This window comes from Etheostoma cragini, chromosome 17, assembly GCF_013103735.1.
Source record: "Etheostoma cragini isolate CJK2018 chromosome 17, CSU_Ecrag_1.0, whole genome shotgun sequence".
Taxonomy (NCBI): domain Eukaryota; kingdom Metazoa; phylum Chordata; class Actinopteri; order Perciformes; family Percidae; genus Etheostoma; species Etheostoma cragini.
This window is the reverse complement of record NC_048423.1, coordinates 16,664,374-16,683,526: the sequence shown is the minus strand read 5'-3', so window position 1 is coordinate 16,683,526 and position 19,153 is coordinate 16,664,374. Positions and strand designations below refer to the sequence as shown.

Below are 19,153 nucleotides of genomic sequence, written 5' to 3'. Positions count from 1 at the left end.
CCCCCCCCCCCCATGATAAATGAAAGCACCTCTGCCTGTGTGGATCAGATGAGTCAGCATTATGTTACAGGAATTGGATGAAAATAGCCAGAATATCTACGCTCCTGATTTTCAACGTTGCCTACAGCGAGATTAAAACATTGTAAAGTTTAGCTGGAGCGCAGAGGGAGTTTCCTTGAATAATATATCAGCCCTCTGATTCAACACCCGTCTTGCTATTTTCTTGCATGCATGAGTAAATTCCTATGCGTGCTTGTCTGTGCGGCCGCCTGCTGCAGTGCAGGGCTCTGCGCCGCTGCTGCTGCCGTACATAAAGAATGTGTGAATATGCGTGTGTCAGCCACTGACTTTGTGTTCATTCCACAGTAAATTGATCTGGCTGCTCACTAGACTGGATGGAAAAGGGCCCGGGGCGAGAAGTGCACACTGCATCAGCAGATGGGAGAGCTCACTGTGTTGCCATCACATGGCATTCCTCCTCACTGGGCATGCTCAGTAGGCCACGCCCCACACCCCCCCCTCCCCCTCGTCCTCCCAGGGCCTGTTTGAACCAGTCGGCGTTGGCGGCGGTGTTCTCTCTCTTTTTTCATCTGACCTTCAAAGCCGGGCATGGGGACAGTTGGCAGGGGAGGGAGGGAGAAGGAGGGGGTGTTTTTCTAAAAGCTCTTTGGGTAGCAGGGCTGATATGTCACTCATTATTTCCACTTTGTGCTTTTGCCCTGTCACAGCCCTCTGTGAAGCATTCAACAAGCCAGTGCTGTGCACACAGGGTTAGCAGAGGCTTCACGGTGGCTAGCTTAGCAATCACATGAGATAACCGAATGTAAACCAATCTATCATTATTAGATTAAACTATTAACTACTGGATGTTTTATTACAGCTGATCAGGACTCTCATAAACATGTATATCTTTTTGACATCATCTGAAAATGCACACATTTTAAAAGCAGATGTAAAAAGGGAACTTGTGTATGTTCATCTAAAAGGGAAGGGAAAGCATTTTAGTCTGTAAGTAGACTGTGTGTTTGACTTACGTAATACCAAAGTTGTGCAACCTGATCAACATAAAAATGAATTGATATCACATTGAAGTCTCACATCTCCTGATTGAAATAGAAGTGTTGTTGGAGGTGCAATCCTTTTTCTGAAAATGTGTAAATAAACACAGGAGCTTGGTTTCTACATTTACAGCAGCAGTCTGATGTTTCAAGTTGCTCCATGATCATTCACATTATTACAGTTTAACACACTGAATACAAAGATTAAATTATGTTTTACCAAATTATATTTAAATGTGTGTGTATGATTGCAGAGTGGCATCATATTGTAGTCTCTTGCCCTACTGTTAACAACACACCTCATCACTATTATCATTGCACAGTGTCTGCTGACAATGCAGAGAACTGAATCACATGAGTCACATGGCACAAACTGAAAGACTACACATTCTCTCTTTGTCTCGCCACCACATTCTACTTGTCTCTGGTTCTTCCGTCTTTGTTCGCTCCCTTCTCTGACTCGCACGGCCGGCTTCCTGTTTATGTCAGTCGAGCATCAAGCCAATCAGCTGTGAAGGCTGTGATCCTCCTCGTAGCTATTTACTACCCTGTGGTCTGTTTAAAAAAAGCCTGAGAGGGAGCTAAGCTCGATGAGGGCTGCTGAGTAAGCAGACACGCAAAGCTACAATCAGAGTCCACAACTGACCTATATACCTTCTTTGCCCTTCAGCTTATGAAAGTGTGTTTTTTTTTTCCCTTTCTGAAATGTGCTGCTGCTCTCTTGGAGAAGTATTTATTCATTTGCTTATCGTGTTTCACACAGCGCAGCAGGATCTGCACGCTGACATTTTTTTGTTGCCACTGGGGGATGGAATGTGCTGGTTTGCAAGTTTTGAAGATAACAAAGCAGCATGAGGCGGCTGCGTGTAAACTTTGGATGAGGTCACGGTCCGCCAACACAGCACGCAGTGACATGAGAGGGGATTTTGTTCTGGATTCTCCCTTGGTGGTGTCATACCTTTGTTTTTCTGTTGCCTTGTTTGCTCTGTGCGCTTTTCAAATCACAATTGCAGGTTATCAAAACTGCAAGCCTTAGCTAACATCTGTTATTATCTGGTTGGAGGAAAGTGCAGACTGCATTTGAAAACAACAAGAATAGACTATGTAGAGTGTGCAGAGGCCTGTTCATGAGTCCAGCAAGTGCCAGCTTTCCTTTTGGAGCTCACAGTGTACTATAAATCTGACAAGGAGAAAATATAATAAGTATTTTGCCGGTGCATTTGAGTTCACTGCAGGCATTACAGTGCTAAAGCCTGATTCAACACTGGCTCTGGCAAACATGCCTGACATTGAGTGTTTACACCTCTATATGAACGCTGCTAGTCAGACAGGCTGATAGCTCCGCATGGAATTAGATTCAGGAAGTCATGAGATTTCCAGGTGGCTTGGCTTTCCTAGAATTGTTAAGCAGGGACTTTTCAAAGCTTTGCCATTACACATTAAACTGAAGACTAGCCTTCTGTAAAGAATTACACCGATACGTTTCCTGTGCTTATCCCACATGGCAACATAAACAAACACTAAATCCAGCCTTGGTGACTGCATAAATACATGAACCCTTTGGTTCGAATCCTGTTACGGAAAAATATACAATAAAATAAAAGAAAGATAGTGGAAGAACATTCAAGCACTTGGACCTTTTCAGAGAGAATAGGCTCACCGGTGCCATCAATGGTATACAGAAATGCATGAATAATGAATCTGTGCTGAAATCATGCTGAACACTGCACCAGCACCGAGCCAGGGATCAGGACATGGCATACAAACACACACACACACACACACACACACACACAGATACATGCACTCTGTGACCTCTGCTAAGCTCCAAACATACGAGGCAATCTGCTGTGGAGTATTGTGTCTGCTGTGTGAATCATCACACTTTACAGGACCTGGCTGCAGATAGAGAGAGAGAGGACTTTTCTCCTTTTAGTCCTTTGAAAAACCTGATGACTATTGGGAGGTGGCCAAAAAGAGCCAGCCAAAAGTGGAAAGATAAACACAAACTGTTGACCAACCGGTGCTGGAGCGGTTAAAGCTCCCGCCATTCTGACTGGTGTGTGTGTGTGTGTGTGCGTGTGTGTGGTGGGTGTGTGTTTGTGTAAGCGGTTCAATGTTTAACCCTTGTGTCAACAGCGCGCATGTGTCACAACAGCATTCCTGTGAGGCGCTGGTCTTGTGACAGAGCGGTTTCATAATGGGAGCACTGCTCTGACCGCCCTGCTTGCATTGTTTTTTGGCAGGAGGAAGGAGCTTTGTCTCGGTGTACGATGACGAGTTTCATGTTCCTGCATGTTGTGTGTTAATGAGCAGAGAGGTGAGGTAGTGAATAAACTGGGTTAACTAGTTCAAAGAGCAAACACAGCAGCAACCTGTTTCCTCAGAATAAACCTCTCCTCTTCCTCCTCGCTGTGAATTGTTAACTTGGCAAGCATCATGTGATAGCTGCAGTTAGACTGGAGGTGAACTTTTGTCTTGTTGTTACGGCAACAGCATTTTTGATGAGGGCGATTGAAGAGAGAGCAGAACCACGTCACACAGCCTCGGGGGGGGATAGGCAGAAATGTTACTTTATTTTTTTGGAGCATTTTCAGCCTTTATTTTGACAGGACAGATGAAGACATGAAAGGGGGGGGAATGACATGCAGCAAAGGGCCACAGGTCGGAGTCGAACCTGGGCTCGCTGTGTCGAGGAGACAACCTCTACATGTGGGCGGCCGCTCTACCAACTGAGCTATCTGGGCGCCCTGCAAACATAGATAGATAGATAGATAGATATTTATTGATGCCAAACAAATTAGGAAATCGTGGTGTTACAGTAGCATGATACTTGATGAGCACAGTAGATATGTACATGTGGAAATGTGTGAAAAATGAGAGGGCGTTTCATAGCCAGACTTGTCTGTCAGTGTGAAAACATTTCCACTTCAAGGCCGTCTGGCTCCTCCCCGCCATTGTGTGGCAACGTGCTGTAGGTGAACTTTATCCCTCTTTGTTGAGAGAGAGAGAGAGACAGAGAGAGAGAGCTTTCAACTGATTTCCATAGAGCAAGGTCAGGTTACACATCTGTGAGCCTTCTGAACAATGTGGATCCCATCACTTAACATAAGGAGGACAAGTAATCACAACCTTTCATATGTTAAAACACTTAGAAAACAGCTTCTGCCCAAACCTGTATGTCAGCTGTGGAAACGCCAGTGTTACATTCACAAAATGAAATCCCACAGATAAGATCACCACACCCAGCCCGACGTGGCCTTTGGACAGGCAGGTTTTCTACAAACACGTGGTGTAAGACAGCTCTCTATCAGCAGCCAGCTAGTAGTCGTTACAAATTTGCACAATACAAACATGCGTGTTCATATCACCTCGGGCTTATCACACTTCTTCAAGGACACTGAACTTTCCCACATAGCTCCCTTTGCTCTGTCCTTTAGTTTCCCCTTGGGACGTTACTGTTGCGTCAAGGCTCTGCTACTCATCCCATGCATCCCACAGTATTACTGTACCACTTCAGCTGAGCTTGTTGTGGTGACTATGACTAAACTATCCACTACGTAAGGAAGAATCACTGCATGGTTGACATCTGTCATAAATTGTTTGTTGGAAAACTAGTTTGTCATAGATGAAGTTTAAAGTGTTATCAACTTAAGTTCCCAAATACATGCTGTCATCTCTTTTATTTCCGTAAATAAAAAAATCAGAGCTCACATAGAATAAATATAATTATAATTTGTCTTCCAGTTTAAATCAACTTGTGTCTTATTTCTGTAGTTTTGCCATTAATCCTATCAGTAATACTAACATTTTACTCAGGGCTCTCATTTAAAAAAACGTTTAAACAAGGTTAACTAACATGAAATGAATTTAAATGCTCATTAAAATGACTCGCATAGTGTTGTAGCAATACTTTTAATTAACTTCTTACATTACAAGATAACTGTCATAAAAAAGTAACCTGTTACATTACAGCCTAACCTACTGAGGAAGGTAACTCGGTATAGTATTTTTGCGTTACCAAAATTAAAAACCCTCTTGGACTCCTTACGCATGTGGGTTATATTGTCCAGATGGCACATGGCCTGCTTTAGACCTCCACTTAAATGGAGTCAGACATGTGTTTTGGAGCTGTACCACCAGAATTGTCCTCATCGATGCACCTCGCCAATACTGTTGTGAAACTGTTCTTATCTTACAGGTGCTTCTTCAAATTTGACGTAGAGCTCTTTGCAGATGATGGACGCCTATCCCTCAGGCACAATTTGCATTTTTTTTTTAACCACAAATTCAAAACAATGCAATTACTTTCATGACATAAAGGGTGTCAACAAAAGAAACATGGATTATTTACTTGAAAACAACTAAATAACTCATTACATGAATAACTAACATGTGAAATTACTCATTACAAAAAAGTAATGTGAGGACTCTAACGCATTACCCCCCGACACTGCTCTCGTCTCACTTGAGTGACAAGCTGACATTAGTGTAACATATAACATTTTACAAAGTCAACAAACAGCTTCACATCAATCAATAATGTATCTATCTAGTGTTGAATCCAAATTGCCTCACATTACTTCTCAGATGATTTGTTGACATGATTAAACTGTATGTTCAGAACGGCTCGCTAGTTAGAAACAGCCTGAAATGCACGTCTACTCTGAGAATTTAGAATTTTAACAGATTTTTACAGATTATGCATTTGACAAGTGATTCAAAAAAAGTCCTGTAGTTTTAAACCAATCCCAGGTTGGCCTAACTTAATTACAGAAGAAATAAAAGGCAAAAGGGAAAATGATTACCCAGATCGCCGATGGTAAACATCCATCACACTTTACAGAGAGGTCTTGGTTCAGCTTTCATCATTCTTGCTAAAATTGCATACAAGGGTTCTTATTGATGGCTATATGACTGCTTTCATCTAATGTCGCCATTTTCCAGATTTAACAATTACTTTCGTGAGTACAATATTGTCACATCAGATTAAATTACTGGCCAAAGCTATGCAAACTCAAGTTGTAATAAACTGTGATTATACTCCGTGGGTTCACACAGACACGGTTGTACTCGTCATTCCAGCTCTACTTTCCATTCCGGCTCTTCACAGGGACCCACAAGGCTTTGAAGTGGATGAGGGAGGAGAAGCGTTGTGTGCCCAGATGCCCAGACTCTGTGGTTAAGGGGACTTTATCACACAGACAGGAGGACAGCAATCACCTCCTGTCCTCCCATCTTTCACCATGGCGGGAGGCTGAATGTGACAACCAATGCTCCCCAGCTGCTCAGGGGGCCAGGCCTGCAAAACCACAGGCGGATAATGAATGCCACACCATCGTGACAACTTGCACTTTTATGGAAAGGGGAGGAAGGACATCTCTGGCTTGGACGCTCGCAGCATATGATGAAACATCCTCCATAAACCAGACAATCAAAGGGAGGGGAGGGAAGCATCTGTGGAATCTGTAACGGGAATCATGGCGGATTTATGACCCCTACCAAAAAAGGGCTGTTTCCAAGTAAATGTATTTAGAGCTTAATTGGGGAAAACTGATGTGGGATCACTTTCCAAATGTAACCACAACATCTGTAAACGATCCGTTACAGTTGCATTTCTGCATGATCTTCTCTACTTTCCTGATCTGAAAAAGCCACACGCTATTGTGGTATTCTATGTTATCTATGCTAACAATTTCCCTCCAAATTATCAAGATTTGGGGTTTTCTAATTAGGTCAGTATTTGCTAGTCTTGGTTTCCCTTCCTCTCACAGTCATGTGATTTTGTATTCTATAAATCAGATTACTCTGCATACCCTTCTGCTTTCAAGGCAAATGTTACTAGAAAAGAAGCTTTGATATTTTTTCCAGTAGCAACCCTGAACTATCTTATAAATAAAAGGAGTTATAAATATGCATGTTCCCACATATTTTTAAGTATTATTCACCACGGTTTTATCCAACTGTTTGGTTGAATTAATACATGCAAAGGAGTAGATCACATGGGCGTTCTACCTAATGACAGAAAAGGACAGCAGCAATGTGAAAATGATGCCCGCACTTGAATATACAACATCCAAGTGCTGTGTTAACTGATGTGCCAGAGATTTCAGAGGCCATTCTAGCAAGGCTGTTCAAAAATAGACAGGAGGTCTGGTAATAAATAAGCCTAGTTTGGGAAAGTTTTATTTTGGCACAGTGGAAGGGGTTGCATAACACATGAAATACTCCCTCTCAAGAAAAAAAAAGAAAGATATGTAACCTTTGTCAAGAGGAAAAATGCTATGTGTCCAAATATAAACACATATACACAGATTCAGACACCTACTGTGCATACATATTCATACTGCTGTATGCACTAAGATCCTTATAATTAATGCATGAGGATAAATCAAGGTGTAAGAACAAACACGCCTGTATTTAATTAATTATTATTAAGTGCGTGGGTGTGGTTGTGTGTGTGTGTTTGCGCAACAGAATGACATTTGGAACATTTTGTGAGTTGATCGCAAAGCTGGAATGACTGCACAGCTCAGTTCGGTAAGCTAAACATAACAACTATGACTCAGGGGTGAAACTGCCTTTTAAGGGCATTAAGTAAGAAGCCATTTATATGTGCAGGTAATGTTACTCATTCTAATAGTAGCTTATGAATTGGGCCACCTAATCTCATGTACTGGTTCAGCAAATTCAAACTACTGCTGATTTTGCTACAAGAGGCCAGGGAAAGTTTGTTTACATCAACGTCTGTTTGTGACTGAAAATATACGGGGGTTTCCACTGGACAGGAAATTATGTCGTCAGTTCACAATGCATGCACCCTTCCTGAAGCAAAGTACACGTCTTTCTGTTCCTGGTTGCATAAATAGACTCTGCACAACAATCTACCGAAACTACCTTCTGTTTAAAACTGGATGTGAAAACGATGTTCATTTACATTTGTCTGCAAGGATTATTTCCTCTAATATCCCCTCTGTTATTTACTGAGTGGTCTGTCCCCTGATGAGCCCGGCAGATTAAGGGGATATGTTACCATCTTGGGTTTTTTTTCTAAATGGATACACATGTGGCACATCTGGGTCCAAGCCTGACTCATTACTCACTTTTTTATGTTCCATTCTCTGCAGCCATGGCAACTGCTGCATGTTTGGCAGAAAGCTTTTGAAGGCAGTGGAAAAAGAGAGAGAGAGCCTAGGGAGGGAGCATAAAGGGAGAGTGAGAGAGGGAGGGAGGGAGGCAGGGAGAGCGAGCAAGCTCTCAGTAGTTGGCCTACATCCAGTGTAATCATGCCATGGAGCCGAAATGAGGCCTTTGGCAGCACACCAGGTTTCTGAGAACAAAGATGTGAGCTTCTAATGTTGGCGGTGGGGCCTGCTTGGCATCCTTTGCCATTTCCCAGCAGCCCTTGCCTTGGCCGACTGCCAGCCCCCCCTCCCTCCTGGGACTGCAAAGAGGATAAGAATAAAGAGAGAGACTTGTTTTTCACTCGCCTCTTGCTCTGGCCCAATGACATCACCTCTGCAGCCTCCAGCCCCCAGATTCCAGCCGCCCATCACATTTTTCCCTTTCGCCGTCGACCCTCCATTTTATTTGAATTCCACCATTTTATACCTAAATCAAAGCAGAGTCCTTAAAATGCCTTCTTTGTTTTTGTTTTGGTGCATATGCTGCACGTTGTTTCTCTGCACAGTGCAACAGGATCTGGAATTAATCCATTCAGAAAAATCTATTACGTATCTTCAAACTAACTTTAAAAATGAGAAAGTAGCTAATATGACAGATGGATGCTTTGGCATTATCTTTCAGAGCTTCCCAAATTTGATCTGCACTCTAATCCAAGCTGTGGCTAAAAATAGAACCACAAACAGGATATATATGGTAGTAGGTACAGTGATAATCTCCATGGTTACCTCACCCCATTTCATATACAGGAGCTTTGGGCACATTAGTCCTTGTACTCGCCCTCCTGACATTTTCCACCCTCCGCCACTCTGTGCGGCTATTTATCTGCAACGTAGGTCACTACAACAGCTGCTTAACTTCAGTAACATGTCCTTAAGCTGTCCGGTAAACCTTCTTCTATGTCTGTGGAACATGTTACAGTTTAGTTTGGTGCTCACCTCAGCAGTTGTGCTGAAAGAGGTTATATAACGTGAATGTTGTTCACATGGAGGAGAGAAAGACTGAGAAAACATCCAGTGCCATGCAGAAAACTTCAAAGAGAATTTGTAAGGATTTGCTTTCATGAATAAAAGATGGCCAATATAAAATTTAACAGGCCCAAGAAGCAATAGAACAAAAATAACGTCATCTCATCAGGCCTGTGATGCTGTCGCATGTGTGGGTATTCCCCTAGCCGTCACCTACCTCTCACTCTTTATTTAGCTACTTCATGTCTCAATTTACATACAGCTTGAAAAAAAAGGCGTTCAAACCAGCATTATACAGCTCCTCCATCTGGTTTAGAGGCTAGACTCAAAATGAAATGGCCGTGAGCCGGGTCACACTGTGGTGATTTTACTTTATACATGTTGCCTCACATTGCCAATCAGAGCCATCTGTCCCTGTCTGGCTTACTCTCAGACCTTTGTCGCCTCTGTTCAGTGCAACTCTGCCTTTGCGTGGCCGTCACTGCAGCTTTTATTTTAAATAAATGGATCTGCCTATTTTAGAATAGAGTCGTTTAGGATTTAATTGAATCCCAGCATGCCTCCGTCTTGCATAATAGTGTGCAACTATTTACTCGCACCAAAATCGACTAAGTGGAATCAAAAGAATCAAAGCGTTAGGCGACTGTTTCCCATCAATCTCAAGGAAAGAGTTTGTTTGTTTTGCCCCTCACAACGGTCATTTCCTCACTGTGTCATGAAGGCTAACAACACTTCCTAGTTTTGTTCACCCAACAAGGACTGGGGTTTGAGAGAAAGCTGAGATGGGAAACAGTGTGTTAATACACATGTGATGTGTTTGATGACCTAAAGGGAATATTATTGTGTTGTATAACAATCATGGAAAATCATAAAGCAACTGCACTACAATTATATGCGCTTGACAGCAACATGGCTGCCTTATTCTGTTTCTGGAAACCCTTTGAAGAAAAGCTTCATGCCACAGTGCGTGATCATAGCTTGATGTCCTGTAGATGGGTGAGGCGGATGAGGGTACGTGACTAAACTTCTTGCTTCCTCTTTCCATCGTCACTTCGACTTGCACAAACATATCCTGCTCTGTGTCTGCAGGTTACAGACGCATTGCCTCACCCAAAGCCTGAGGCTTAGCTGCAATGAGTTGGAATGAGCCCAGAGGGAGGGGAGGGAGGAATCTACTAAACTACTGGGACACTCCTCCAGTTCAAACCTACACTTTTACTTCAGGGGATTTTTTGGCATATGAGCTGTTTATAGTAACCTTTTTTTTCCCATTATGTAAAACATTAACATAATAGTGGTCAGTCTCGCTAAACCTGTCAGACTAATACTTTTTAATACATAAATAAATAAATAAATAAATAAAAAGGAGTCTGAATGGCTGATTCATCCCAGTGTAATTCCATTTAGTGGTGGCAGATTTGGATGACTGACTGTTCAGTGCATTAGAATAAAATGTGGGCAGAGCTTTATTCGTGCTGTAACCCCGATCCATTCAAGCTTACAACACACTGGCTGGAAATCCCCACCTCATGACTGAGCTTCCTGGTAACTGATTAACGGAGGCGCCTTTTTTTCCTTTTTTATATTAACAGGGCAGGAAAATATGATCTTACCGCAGCTAAATATCCAAGTTAGTAAATGTTGAATTAATGCTGGTAAACTGACAAAAAAAGTGGGCAGTAGCCTATAAACTCCCTCTAATAACCTTAAAATAGCCCCTAAAAATTGTAGCCTATTTCCTGCTATAAAAAAATATGTAGCTGCACAATATATTTGAACTTCTATGTAGATTTATATGAATTGCCATTGGATTACAGTAGCATAGTTGTTGTTTTTTCCAAGGGTCGACCCACCTCATTCATTGCACAGCAGCAGTAGTAGCAGCTCATGGCGTCGGGGCGCTGTGCATTGAGAAAAACAAGCTGCAGCGAGCGTTTTACAGCCTGAACCAGATAACGCTCAGAATTTAGGACAAAGCAGAAGTCAACTGAAGGAGCTCTCTCTCTCTCTCTCTCTCTCTTTAATCCCCTGGCGGTCTACCACTAACCTACAGCCACGTTTTTTGTTTGTTTTTTTGTTTTCGTAAAATACCTCCTTCTCGCTGCAGACAGGCTGGTATCAACGGACCCGGAGTCATATTTTTTGCAGGTTTGATAATACCAACACGAGCTGTGGGTTATTCCCTTCTGTCGGAGGCGGTTGTGAGGCTGAACTGGGTGCAGTTTTGGCAGAGGTTCAAGTGATTAAATTAAAATAAAAAAGCATTGAGTGACAGAGGCTGCAGTAAACTGGGGGGGAGAGAGAAAAAGGAGGGAGGTGTGTGTGTGTGTGTGGGGGGGGGTTCTGTCGAAGAAATCAAGTCAATAGAAACTGAAGTGGAAGCAGGCGTTTAGAGCTCTGTGGTGACGTCACTGATCCACATTGAGCCAGTAGTAGAGAGTCAGTGGAGATAGATAGAGGAGCGCCGTAGTAAAGTACACACCGACATGAACTTCTCCCTCTAAAACTACAACGTTGTTGCTCTAAAAGTCGGGAGAAGACGAGTTTGTATATTTTTTTTTTCGACAACCGGAACTTGCTCTTTTATTGGCTTTTAAAGGGAGCTCGGAGAAAAGCAGGAGAATAAGACAAATTTTGGGTTTCTTTTCGGGGGTCGACGACGAGCGCTATGTCGTCCGCGGCTGTCGCTGCTTCTTCCAGGAGGCAGTCGTGTTATTTATGCGACTTGCCCCGCATGCCGTGGGCCATGATCTGGGATTTTACCGAGCCCGTCTGCAGGGGATGTGTCAACTACGAAGGAGCAGACCGCATTGAGTTTGTCATCGAAACGGCCAGGCAGCTCAAGAGGGCTCACGGGTTTCAGGAGGGAAGGTCCCCGGGGCCGGGGAAATCGCAGCTCTCCGCGAAAGAGATCCAGGCGATCAACCACGCCGCGGCGGGAGACCCCGGCTCGCGGCCACCGCAGCCGCTGGACCGCTACCCGCTCTCCTCCGACCGCCCGCCCAGGCTGGGTCCAGAGTACCAGTCTGGCAGGCAGGCGAACGGCATTCCCGTCCACAATGGATTTCCTAAGCCTGACGAGCCGCCAGAACTGAACCGCCAGAGCCCTAACCCGCGCAGGAATAGCACGGTCCCCCCAAATCTAGTGCCTTTGGTAAACGGGAACATGCCCCCGGTGCACGCAGTCAACGGTAGACCCGGTCCGATGGGGCTTTCCAACGCACTGGCGGGCGGTAGTCCCGCCGACATGGGCAAAAGACCCGCCTCGGTCTCCAGCACCGAGCACGACAGAGAGGTGAAGGAGAAGCACAGACCGGACAGTCTCACGCCGGAGCTCTCCGAGAGCCACAAAAACAGGGCAGAGTCGGACTGGATGGGCAAAGGCAAAACGGTGAGGGACCTGATGGCTCTGCACACTTTCGACGGCAGGTTCAAGAAGGACCATGCGGCTATGCAACAAAGGGTTATGGGCTATGAACCCAGCGCTACGGCTTCCAAGTCAGGTAAATATCCAGTAGTGTTTAAATTTAAGAATATGTAGGTTATTTGATCCATTTTCATTTTGATATTGTGTTTATTAACCCACGTCGAGCCCATAAAGGGGTTAGTAATGTAATGATAGTAGCCTATGCATGTCTGCAAAATTCAAGATGCATAAATATTTTTTTTTACATGTCTGCTATTGCTTTGTACCCTGTGTTGCAGCAGGGAAGAGCAAAAAATGCATGTCACCTTCCAGTGTAAATGTTGATCCTTGTCTGAACTGTGCAACTCAACTATTTTGTTTAACCCTTTCCCACCTCCAGACAGAGGAAAACATCCCCGGAGCATGAAGAGAAAAGCCTCGCCTGAACCAGAGGGAGAGGGGACAGCTGCCAAGCTCAATGGAGAAGGACAGCAGTGGTTACCACCACCTACCGACGGACTGAAAATGCCTCCAGTTCCCCCGCCAAGCTTTGCTTCTCCCCCCTCCACAATATCCCCCCACTCCCGCACCACTCCACCTGAGGCGGCCCAGAACGGTCAGTCCCCAATGGCGGCACTCATCATGGCGGCAGACAATGCAGGTGGGAACAGCTCTCCCAAGGACGCCAACCAAGTCCACTCCACCACCCGGAGGAACAGCAGCAGTCCCCTGTCACCGTCCTCCATGAATCAGAGGAGGCTGGCACAGAGAGATACATCTGGTGCAGGTACACCCCACGTGCCAGGCATGGACCAAGTGCACCCCCAAAGCATTCCGGACTCCTCAGTACCCGGCAGCATACCCCTGTGCTGCACGCTGTGCCACGAGCGTTTGGAGGACACACACTTTGTTCAGTGCCCGTCTGTGCCCTCTCACAAGTTCTGTTTCCCATGCTCGAGGGAAAGCATAAAGCAGCAAGGTGCCACGGGTGAAGTGTACTGTCCAAGTGGAGAGAAATGTCCCCTGGTTGGCTCAAACGTACCATGGGCTTTCATGCAAGGCGAAATCGCCACCATCCTTGCAGGAGATGTCAAAGTAAAAAAGGAGAGGGACCCTTGATTTTGTTTGAACATTTCTTTGGGGAGGGGAAGCACAAATATGAGTATAAATATATAAATATCACATACATACCATTCATACTAACTAACGGACTTGTACATATTGGACCCAAGGGGAGATTATACTTCGTAAACATGGTTGTATAATTTTTGATTTTTGAATACATTGTGTTTCTATATTTTTGAAGATAAAGGTATGTACTCATTATAATGGACTATGTTCCTCTTTGTTGATGTTTAACAAAATTCTTGATGTACTTCTAGGTCTGGTGGCAGTTCCTGTTTAAAGTAGAATGTGACTAATGCTACTCGAGCACTTGGCAAAATTGAAATGCTTTTAGCTGTAATTGTATGCACTTGTTTAAAAATTGCCAAATACAATTTCTGATCTTGTATGAACGTATTGTCTGAGCTTGCTTCATTTGAGTGATTAAGTTACACAAGACCCGTAGACAGATTTCGAGATAGGGGCTTTTTGCTCTGATACGCAGGCTTGTTGTGACGGCTAAGGAGACTTGATTTACGCTGCACAACATTAAGTAGGCTACTTTTTCAAGCTGCATGGCGGTAGCCTTTTCTGCACACATGCCTTTTCGTGATTCATGGAAAAGCATGGGCGGAAAAAACACAAGACATGTCCCAAATTTGCTCCAGTTTGTGCATCACTGTAACTGATTGCTGCGTACAGAAATAGGTGCCAAGTCATGTTCAGTCAGCTGGAATCTGTTGAGTCAGTAATGTGAGAGTGCATGATTGTCAACATGATACAAGAGTGTAACCACGTTGTGTAACCACAAATTGAAAGTTTAGCAGAAATATACCACTTTGAATAACATTTTAATTTGGTGCCACATATTTTCAAGCTTGTATGCAACCTGTGTTTGACTTTATGAAGGTGATCAGATTTTTATTTTAGACGAGCCTGTTAATTTCAAATAATTCACTGAGCATTTGACAAACCACAAATTATGAATAAAATCAGTATTTCAAACTATCTCCAAGCATGAATTAGGTACATTAGCACTGCAGCAACACCCGTTTACTATCACTGATCATACAACATGCTTCCACATGCTAAGTGCAAATGTGTGCTCTCTCAGCGTAAACAATAACGCTGTTGCTGCCTTACATACCAACCACAGTCAGTATCTCTTCAGATGCTAATTTAATTGCTGTAGATTCATGGCAGCACAGCCATAAAAACAGCAATTCTGTCTGCGCAATGGCAAATAGGCAGCCAGACTCATCTCTACAAGCAATTAGCACCTTATGCAGTCTTTATGTGACAAACTGCAGTGACTGTATGCCAAAGAGAAGCAATCCTGAGACTGTTTTTGCTCCCTTAGACAAAGATATCTCACTTCCATGTAGCTGACACTGCACCAAGCGGGCACTGACACGGAGATTTACATCTAGCACAGAGGGGGACATGTTGTAGTAGGCAGTTGCGTAATTATTATAGAGACATAATCTACTTTCCGCTTGTGTTCCATCAAGCTGTAAGTGCAACTCCTAAAATTCAGCAAGGGACTGCATATTTATTTATTTTTGGTTTTAAATGCCCACAGACGTCTCTTACGTTGCTTCATTGTGCTCTAGTTCAGTTGGCTCCCAAGATTCTGTTCCTCAACAGGGGATTCATTGATCTCACCGCACTGAAAGACGTGTTTTAAATGTATTTTGGTAGGCACCTTAAAGTCTTAACAGGGATTACCCACTCTATAATAAGCTGTATGGTGTCCTGATTAACTGATTGATTCCTAATGATGAATGAAAACAAAGCCTTTGCACCCCACTGTTTATCCAACTAAGAAGGGCATGGATAATTCTGGTCCCCCTAATTGACAAAATGAACTTTCAAACAATTTGAGCAAACAGCTCTTACAAGGACATTTGAGGCTGAAAAGCTTTTGACCAACAGAAACCTGTTTTTCACTAGTGCACATTTGGAAGACAGCTGTTTGTTCATAGTCCTATTCCGTTCTTTGGAGAGTTATCTTATCAGTTGGACTTTAAACGCAGCCCAGTTTGATAAAGGTTAACACTTCACTCTGCTCACCAACAGCACACCCACTCCATATTCCATCTTACATGCTGTTCTCAGAGATTTTTTTTTTTTATTGCCACTTTGACCTACTTGTTCCTTATGACAGTCTACTGGGAGCTAAATTGGAATTGCCACATCCAAGAATATCAGAGATGAAAGGCAGGTTTTCGTAACCTGGCATAAAGTATGATGCAACGAGGCACAAGAGAACATTCTCTCTCTTCCCGTAATGATTTATCACATCAGAGCCGATACCTGTTTGTTCAGTGCGGACTAAAATAGAATGCACCTGTATCTAATACAGTGGTAATGTGTCACTGGAAGTGGCTCTGTAATAACACAATGCTCTGGTGTTGCATAGTTACCAGAAAAAAAAAGCGGTGCACAGCAGATGCTCCACTGCAGCCTATCGATTTATATGCAGGAGGGAACATTATGGAGAGATTTCAGTAAACAACCTGCATGTGGAGACAAGGTCAAGAGTTGATGGCATGAAGTTCAGTTTACATTTTTATGATCATATATACATTTTATGTTTGTACCACTTAAGTAAAACATCTTTGTTTTCGGTATGATCACGCAGGGGCCCATTTGTGGTTAATGACTCACAGGCTTTCATTATGTTTACCTATAAGAACCTCCAGGGATGTTTAATGTTTTAAGCTCCTGCTTATGAGACAAACATTGTTTGACTTTGATGTGCTCTTACCAAGGAACCATTTTAAGGAACACCTAGTTCGACTGAGCCAGGTGAGGTTCAGGTGCAACCTCGGGTAAAGATTAATTTCTATCCTTCCTCCTTCCGCTACTTTATTATAGTTTTATTGTTATATAGCTTTGGTCTGAAGCTGCTCGACGGTTTAGCTGACAGTCATGTAGCTCGCAGGATTAGAGCCAAGTGATAAACATCTCTCCAACCCAGAAATTCTTTATCAAGCTGCAGCAACACATTGCCTAATCAATGTTCATAAAATCCATCGCTGACTGTTGATTGATTTACTTGACACAGTCTTGTTAATCAAGCTAAGTGAAAGGCCATAACAGATACTAGTAGGTGACGCAGAGACTCCCCGCCTCTCCTTTAAATGGTTAACTAAACTGTAGCTTGGTATGCAATGTTACACAAGGATGTCAATGTTATAGTAAAGGCATTACTGGGTAGGTCAGAGTACATATTTGTTGTCTGTAAAGCATGCGGTGAGCTTTTTTCTTAGTCTGCTCAGATAAGAATAGCTTTGAAGTATTTGGTTCAATCGAATTGCCTTGATATTGATAACATGGCGAAATACTTAAAATATACACAACATGTATTCTACATTTATACACTTTCATTTATTTAGTAAACACTAATGCTGACATCTACATAGAAGAGCATTATAAATTCTAATCCTTAGGCGCATATTTGACATTAAAACGTTGAGTATGTTCTAGTAGGTGGGTGGATGGAGGGAAGGTCTGCGTTTGAGACAATGAAACACTCAATGTAGCCAGCTGTTTCACTAATGAATCTATGTTTAGCACAATAAATCAAAAGGCATGCTCGTGCTGCTGTAATCCCCGTGAAAGCGATCGGAGACAGGGACGCGCCAAAAGGAGAATCTGGTCCACATTTCTCCCCTCCCAGTACAACTGATCCGCATGGTTAATTTTAGACCTGTCAGGGAAAACAAGGTCACAGCAAATGTTGTATCGAGGACACGCTCGGATCTGCCTCTTTTTCTTTGCATCAATCAAAGTTTCCCTTTGGAGTTGGGCTTGGGCTCCTGCGAGACTAGTAATGAAGGTTTCTCGTCTCGGCACTGGGGGAGAAGCTGGAGCTCCAACCAGCAATTAGGAGGAGCACGGCTGAATCCGCAGGATGTGTAAAATTCCCCTTCTGTTTCTTGGCTTGGTCCACAGAGGGGAGGGCTGGGGGGGTTTACATCTAACTGGTCTGGCCTGGTTACAACGAAGGCCTGCAAAGTTAAGATGATTACAATGCTGAGTGCCAAAATTGTTTTATCTCAGACTGGTATAAAACCCAATTACTATAAAAGGCCTACGAATCATTCTGTTTTTTTCTGTGCTGAAGTTCAGTGAGTTTGAAACTTTTTGTACAGCTGTTATTTTCTATGTGAGTGTAAGCCTGACCAAAAAAAAAACACTTTTCACTTTTAAGATCTTTTAGTGACACACCCTTCCCTTACCCCTACCATTGTCCTTCATGTTTGCCTCTGCATTTCTTTATCCTCATCCTTTTAGAATTTAATTGTCCATTATTTAGAATGATCTAAGATCAGTTTTCTCTGACTGGCGGTTACGCTCACACTCGATACTCCTGTATTCCTCTTTTCTGCCGTGGCGTTGGTGTGAATCAAGTCTGTGAAATGGAAATGAGGACTCTCTCGCTCTCTCCATCTCACTCTCAGCCTCCCTCTCTTTCCAGACATCAAAACGAGGCTATGCCTCCAATGTTTTTCTCAGATCTTGGAGTGCTGCCAAATCTTATAAGTGGAACAGAGAGAGAGAAATAGAGAGGGGGGAGGGGGGGGAGTGAGCAGAATGCAGAGGAAGAAGAGGGGCGTAGGACAAAAAGATGAAAGGAGAGAGGATGGAAAATGAACAAGGGAAAGAGGCAACGTGAGAGATGACGACAAAGCATTGGACTGATCCAAGAGCATTTGGGCTTTTTCTCATATTATAGCCGAGCCCAGCACAATCCCTCCTTTTCTGCTGAGCAACTACTCCTAGCTTCTGGCTCAGAATCAGCTGATAAGATGGCTTTCTGCTACTGTGCCAAATGAAAAAACAGGAGGCAAGAGAGGAGAGTGTTATCTCCTGCAATCGAGAATGTTCAGTACAAAACAATATGGCTGTAGAATATAGCCCAGGAGGGGCTCTGAATTACATTTGTGAACATTTTTATGTAAAAAAACACTCCTTCACATTTGAACAGCTATAGAAATCCAAAACCAATGTACAAAAGCCATGAATTCCCTTTTTCTCTGACTGATCTATAGCTTTCAAACACATATCACGGGCCATTGGGAGGGGCATGCCAGTCACAGTAGTAAGGTGCTTCTTGCCACCTCTGACACGCCGAGCTAATGTTAGATTTTGCAGTCAACATGATCCTCGCTAACAGTAAACAGCGGCTAGCACAGCTTAACTCTAAGAGGATCCTCAGCCAGCTGCTCTGCACTTTGAAACAAATGACTTACGGTTCATCAACATGCAGTGTGTATTCTGAAAGACAGTGAGTTACAAAAACACAGATGCAATCAAAGTGATTGATTGTCTACTGGGGTGTCTGTATGGCCAGTTTTTTGGCGGAGCTGTCAGCTTTGTGGTAGTTGTGGAGTGTGTCTGTAAAGGCAAATGTGGGATGGGGGGGG

The 19,153-nt window shown here is 43.4% G+C and overlaps 1 protein-coding gene across 1 annotated transcript; it reads left to right on the top strand.

Annotated features, from left to right (window-relative positions):
- The first annotated feature begins 11,542 nt into the window (after positions 1–11,542).
- irf2bp2a (interferon regulatory factor 2 binding protein 2a) lies at positions 11,543–14,131 on the top strand. The gene is made up of 2 exons (XM_034898331.1): positions 11,543–12,711; positions 13,015–14,131. The coding sequence occupies exons 1-2, from the start codon at positions 11,877–11,879 to the stop codon at positions 13,731–13,733; spliced, it is 1,554 nt and encodes a 517-aa protein (XP_034754222.1). The 5' UTR covers positions 11,543–11,876; the 3' UTR covers positions 13,734–14,131.
- The last annotated feature ends 5,022 nt before the right edge of the window (positions 14,132–19,153 follow it).